At 35.9% G+C, this 6,673-nt stretch overlaps 1 protein-coding gene across 1 annotated transcript in view; it reads left to right on the top strand.

Moving 5' to 3' along the window:
- Positions 1 to 3,853: 3,853 nt before the first annotated feature.
- Positions 3,854 to 6,673, top strand: part of Ly49s8 (Ly49 stimulatory receptor 8) — an 85,798-nt gene continuing 82,978 nt past the window's right edge. Inside the window, exon 1 of the mRNA XM_039108865.2 lies at positions 3,854 to 5,635. Coding sequence (XP_038964793.1) covers positions 5,371 to 5,635 — 265 coding nt within the window. The 5' untranslated portion in view covers positions 3,854 to 5,370. The remainder of the gene's footprint in view (positions 5,636 to 6,673) is intronic.

Raw genomic sequence — 6,673 nt, 5'->3', positions numbered from 1 at the left:
CCTCGAATTACCCAAGATGTAATCCATAGACCACAGGAATCTCAAGAAGAAGTATAACCAAAATGCGGATATTCCTACTCCTTAGTAAAAGGAGAAAACATATCCACAGGAGGGGATATGGGAGCAAAGTTTAGAGTAGCGACTGAATGAATGGCCATTCAGAGCCTGCCCCACATGGGGCCCATGTGGCATATATATATATTTCCACCAAAACTTGATAAGATTGATGAAGCTAAAAAGTGTATGCTGAATGCGACTGGATATAGATCTCTCTTGAGACACACATCCAGAAAAGGTCCAATACAGAAGTAAATGTAGCAGTAAACCACTAAACTGAGAACAGAACCCCTTTTGCAGGAATTAGAGGAAGGATTGAAAGAGCTGAAGGAGCTTGCAATCCCTTAAGAACAACAATGACAACCAACCAGAGCTTCCAGGGACTAAAGCTCTACCCAAAGACCATACATGGACTAACCCAGGACTCCAACTGCATATGTAGCAGAGAATATACTTCTTGGGTCACCAGTGAAAGGGGAAGCCCTTGGTCCTGACAAGTTTGGACCCCCAGTGCAGGGGAATGCCTGGGGTAGGGGTGGTAAGGTGGGTGGATGCAGGGAACATCGGTATAGGGTAGGTGTAGGGGGTTGGGAGTTATGTACAGGAAACCGGGAAAGGGAATAACATTTGAAATATAAGTAAAGAAATATATCTAATAAAAACAAAAACAAAAACAGAGTCACCAAGAAATGGGACTCTGGCCAGGATCAGTCAGTTCTCACAGTGAAGCAAGTGGTCAGCCTTATCCTATGGACTGTTAACTACAGCAGGTGTCCCGCATCTCAGCCTGGTATAGGAAGAGCAGCTTGCAGCTGAGCAATGTCAGTGAGGTCTGAGGTTCTGACTGGAAGGTTTGAATGTGGAACTAGTATTGTGTCTGCCTCAACATAAAGGAGTGGACACTTGAGGTTTCATAAGTAAATGCTTTTACAGCAAAGTAGCCAGGAAAATAAATATGTATTTGTGTGAATATGTGTTTCTGTGTGTGTTTTTTGTTTGATTTTTCACACAAAATATTTAAGACAAATGTCAAGAAAACAATAATATCTTCAAGTTTTTCATGTCATTGTTTTGTTTGGTGCTTCATGTTTTATGTTTCACTTTAGTTAAAGAAACAAAACTGGACTGTCAATCATTTTCAATTCTTCTGCAATCATTAAATCTTATGCCACTTAACAGTTTACAGACAATTCAGAGCTCATTGTACAAAACTAAGCAAAAGCTGCTGCTCTTTGAGTTTACATTTATAGACATGCTGTTATCTATCTAAACAAACAAATAACAAACAAAAACCACCCATTGTGTGTTTGGTATCTGTTAATTACCCTCCTCCTTCCTCAATCACACTGGTAGGCCCCTTATCTCCCATTAATGCTATGGTAACGATTATGACCAAAGAGTTATGGACTTCTTGCCCACAGTCTTTTTATGATGTTCAAGGAGGCAACGATATGCAGAAAGCATATACAAATGTGCCCTGTGAATGTGGTGATCATCTCTGGGAAAGATGACACGCTCTCATTAGGGATAAGATACAAACAGGTCTCAGCACCCTTGATATTTCTGTGGGCATTGTGATATAAACCTCCCAGATGAGGGAGAACTGTGGGGGGTAGATAGAAGTTAGTAATGTAGGAGAGAATCAAAGGTCCTCTCTGACGTACTCTTTTAGGCATCATGCTTGTCAGTGCATTGTCAGTTCCCCTTCTACTCTTGAGCCATCTGCCATTTACCAGGGCTTGATTAAACACTGTCTCTTTATTTGAAGAAGAGGTTAATTTGATTTCATCAAAAACAAGAACCAACGTGGAAAATCTACAATCAAATGAAATTAAAGTTTATTGATAGATGTGAACATGTTCTGAAAAGTGTGAGCTCATAGCAACAGATTATTGAAATCAAATAATCTTTTCCATCTTCTTTTTATTCTGTTACTAATATTGATTTGTTACTATCACTGGCATTTGTATTATTATTGTTGTTATTATGATTATTCTGTTATATGAGCTCAACCCTTTCTACCCTCTATCCCTGTGAATTGTCTAAAATATTCAGCATGTGAAGCATCACTAGAATGTGCAACTTCAGGAGCAATGTGCGCACAGAAAGCTTTAAACGAAGGCCTATTGATGCAAAAACCAGCTTTCACAGTAAAAAGAATAAAAGACAATATATTCTGGAAACATTTTGAATGACCATGCCTCCACATTCAATGTATAACGAGTTTTTTGGAGTTTTGAAGTACCTAGAAATTCATAAATCAAGAAATTTTCATCATCCATTGTTGGGGTGTCAGAGAGGTCTTTGCAGAATGATGGGAGAAGACATTCTAAGCCTTCAGGTTAGTGGAAGTTAGTGGTTGGCTATGTTCATAAATTTCATGAAGTTTTTTTCTATTAATCAAATCTATTAATGTTAGTTCTGACACAGGTTACTTAGAGGACTAGAGCTAACTTCTAAGATAATTGGTCTCTAGGCCCACACCAAGTCACCACTTCTCTGTCGTTTGAAGCAGTCTTTGCTCAAACCCTTTCTTTCTAGGAATTCTCATCACAAATGCAATTGCAAAATTCATAGAAAAAAATACCTTATTTCAGCTCCAAAATCATTATAGTCTGCAAATGAGCTAGATGTCATTCGATAATATACATCAAAATTTCTAAAGTTCTATCTCCTTGAATCCCATGACTTCATACATAGAAAGTCTTTCTTAGTATTTATGAAAGAATGTTTTTTTTCAAGTTTTAAAACTGAGAACAACAAAACCTATAAATGAAAAAGAATGTTCAGCAGTGGAACATTATCTAATTAATGTATGTCATACATAAATTATTGATAAATATGTAAGGCTTAAGATATCTTGAGATCAATATATGGAAAATGAAGAAATGCTTGTTATTTATTAGAAAAATTACTATCAGAAACATGTATGAAATTGGTGTAGTCATGTACAGCTGTAAAGCAAAGGCAGAAAAGTGTTACTCCAGAGGTGTGTGAGTGTGAGAGCAGCTGGTGGTCCACAGCAAGGTACAGCTATATCAAAACAACAACCACAACAACCACAAAAACGAACAAGCCAAAAACACAACACTGGAAGAAACCCAAACTGAGGCATGGGTCTGTAGCTCTGGGGAGGAGTATTTGCTGATATTCCAGTATCATGAAAACACCAGCAGTAACCACTGCACATGCAATGACATCAATGTTCATAGATTCTACCATTTATAATTAAAAAGCTAGAAGAGTGTAAAGGAAGACTTTATCAGTGGAAATGTGAATTCTTTAAAGGCATTGCTAATAATAATTAGAAGCAACAAGCATGATTCATAATCATGAATTAAATATAAAAATAATAGCATAAGAAAAAATTTCCAACAGTCTGTTAAAAAGTTGCAAGTAGGGGTTGGGGGTTTAGCTCAGTGGTAGAGCGCTTGCCTAGCAAGCGCAAGGCCCTGGGTTCAGTCCCCAGCTCCGAAAAAAAAAAAAAGAAAAGAAAAGAAAAGAAAAGAAAAAAGAAAAAAAGTTGCAAGTAGAGGATCTTCAGTCCCTCTTTTTCCTAGTAGTTTTGCTAATGACACTTGTTTTGCTCTCTCTGAAGGAGGATTCTAGTTCTTAAACATCAAATATCATTTATGGATATTTCATTCGTAGGATATGGAACAATATGTTTCTTCTTTGCTCTCAGAGTAAGCTTTCAAAAGTAATTTCCTCTTTTCACTTTGGTCAAGAGGAGGGGCAGAAGATCTTGAGGTTGAGTATCACACAGAGAAATGTTAGTTCTGCCTTTCATCTTGGAGCCTCTTACAGTATACAGACCAGGAGAGGTAAACATTTCCCCAATTGGGGGATCCATTCCTTCTACCAGCATCACTTCAGTGTAGAGACCAAGGTAACAATAACTGCACTATTGTTTTCTACAAAATGATCAAATATATTCCAGAAAATTATACATAGTGTAACATGAGATTGGTATTGATGCGGGAAGCCCTGTTGGTTGTGTTAGATCATGTTAACTCTGGCAGCACGAGAAAATTGTAATTCTGCACTGGTGATCTTCTTGTTGAGTAGGCTGGGAATAATTATTTGTGTACTGTGAAATTAAAGTAGAGGAATCTATGGAGTTCATGAGTCTTTAACTGTGCTAAATGTTTATATACTATCCATCTGAAAGATGTGCTAATAGGATCCAGGTAAAATGGTCAGCGTGTAAATATACTTTTACAGCAGCCTGACTGAATACCTGAGTTTGATTCCTAAAACTCACATGTAGAGGGGTAAGAGAACTCACTTTGTAAAGTTGTTATTTGCAACTTGGATTGGGCACACCTATCCCAAGAGCAATATTAATAAAAAAAATCGAAAAATAATTCTGTAATTAAAGGATTCTTTCTTTTGTTAAGGAATAAGGCAAAAGAAGAATCACTTCAGAAAACTTCATACATTAAAAATCTAGAAAAGAATGCATGTGCAGCTTGTTTTTATTGTCTTCTGGTTCTCAGCTGAGTTTTTAATGTGAGGGAAAGGCCAGTTACAAATGCTTACTGTTTACTAATGCATTATGTTATTGTTATTTTTATGTTATATGTGACATGACTGTGTACATGGAATGATTTTGGATTGAAACTTAATATTGTATCTTCTATGCCTCTCTCTGTTGCTCCCACACCCCACCAAGCAAAGTCCCCTTTCTACTTTCCTGATTGCTGCAGTTACTAAAAATTACAAAGCATTTCTGAAGACTTTGAATCAGGAGCTCCTGATGAGATGGCCTGGATTGGATTATCTGACTCAATAGGATCTTTTCTAGTTAAATACATTTACCAGGTCTAAGCATGGAAAGGAATGTGTACATAGTGGCTGGGTAGAGAGGTTGGAGATCTGAGCTGATTGGGCCTCAACCCAAGAGATATTTAAGCGTCTTAGATCACCTGCAGAAGTATATGGGGAACTCTGAGAGTCATGTATATATATGTATATATATAAAGACTGTAATAACATTCAATATTAATATATTTATCAAAATATGCAAATAATTTCAAAGTAACATTTTTATTTATTTCTAAGGCTTTGATACTTTGTTATTTGCATAATTTTTCAATGTTTTTCACTGATACCAATTTTACCTAACATTTCTATGTGCTGAATAATTTGAACAAACAGGCTGTGTTAATACCAGAATGACTTAGTAGTAAATTTTTAATTCTTTTCATATTTACTAGAAATTGTTGTTGCCATTAGAATTATAAACCATTTTAATACAAGTCTGCAAAGGGAAATCACCTCAAATGGAAATCGGGGTCATTCCACGTCAGGATGTTTGGATCATTAAGGGAATTAGACAGACCCCACCTTTCCCAACCTTCGGTATTACCAGTCCATGTACCTTTTAAAGGTGGATATTTTAACATTTTGTTAAAACACTCAGGAACATATTATAATAGAGAACATACTCTACATACTCCCAAGATGAGTGAGCAGGAGGTCATTTTCTCCACTGAGAGATTTCATAAGTCTTCAGGGTTACAGAACCAGGTGAGGCCTGAGGAGACTCAGCAGTCCAGAAAAGCTGGCCCCAGAGGTAAGTGTTTTAAGTGTCTAAAATCACTTTTAAAAATGTATTTTAACTTAATAATTTAAAAATATCCTACTGGCTTTTATTGAAATGTATAATGTTCCATTTCATCTGGGCTTCGTTAAGCACCAGGGTGAGAGGTAATGAAAGAACATTGATTGGAGGATAATTATGTACAAAATTGTGAAAAAATAAAGCAAGATTTAAAATAAAAAGAAACAGAAGGAAAAAATATAACTCTACGTCTACTTTTTGATGTTTGCTTGTAAAGGAATAAATCAGATTTGCTGATTAGTATAATGTAAATGTGTAAGAAAAATTTATTGGGAATCAAGAAGTGAGAAGACATTTGGAGGTTTTCTTATTATTTAGTCTAATTAAGAAGGATTCCAAAACCTTTAAACCTAACAGTGCTTAAAAATACATGAAATGTTCTAGAGAAATGAACTCTTAAGGAAGCAAAACTTAGGCGTTAGAAACAATATTTTCACTCTCAAAGAAAGTGTTTTAATTGTCATAAATATCCAAACATTAATACTAACAGACAACTATGGTCTGAAAAAACACAAAAAAGTTCTAGAGGAAGAAAATTCTAAGGAAATGAAGCTTATGCATTAGAAACAATACTTTCACTCTCAAAGAAAGCATGTTAATTGTCATAAATATCCCAACATCTAGTGCAACTAGCAAAGAATTGTCCATCAAATTGGGAAGTTTCCTCCTGAGAATAAAGTTGCAGATGAAGGGAGAGGGGATGAGAGGATTAGATTGTGTGGGGTTGACTAAACTCCAATGTGAATTCCCAAAATTATCAAAGAATAATTTGGTTTATTAATGAAACTGAGGAATCTCAATTTTTACTCTTTTTTACTTACTCTGCACAAGCTACTGCTACAGCTGTGCTCCAAGCTGAGATCTTTTTCTTTTTTGTAGTGGTAATTAGAGGCATGAGTGTCAGATTCCAAATACACTAGATACACCAAAATATTTAGTATTATATTGAGCAATTTGAAATTACACGGAAAAAGAGAGAGTTGAGGACCA

This window comes from Rattus norvegicus, chromosome 4 (genome assembly GCF_036323735.1).
Source record: "Rattus norvegicus strain BN/NHsdMcwi chromosome 4, GRCr8, whole genome shotgun sequence".
Lineage (NCBI taxonomy): Eukaryota > Metazoa > Chordata > Mammalia > Rodentia > Muridae > Rattus > Rattus norvegicus.
Note: the sequence above shows the minus strand (reverse complement) of the source record. Positions and strands in the feature narration are given on the sequence as shown.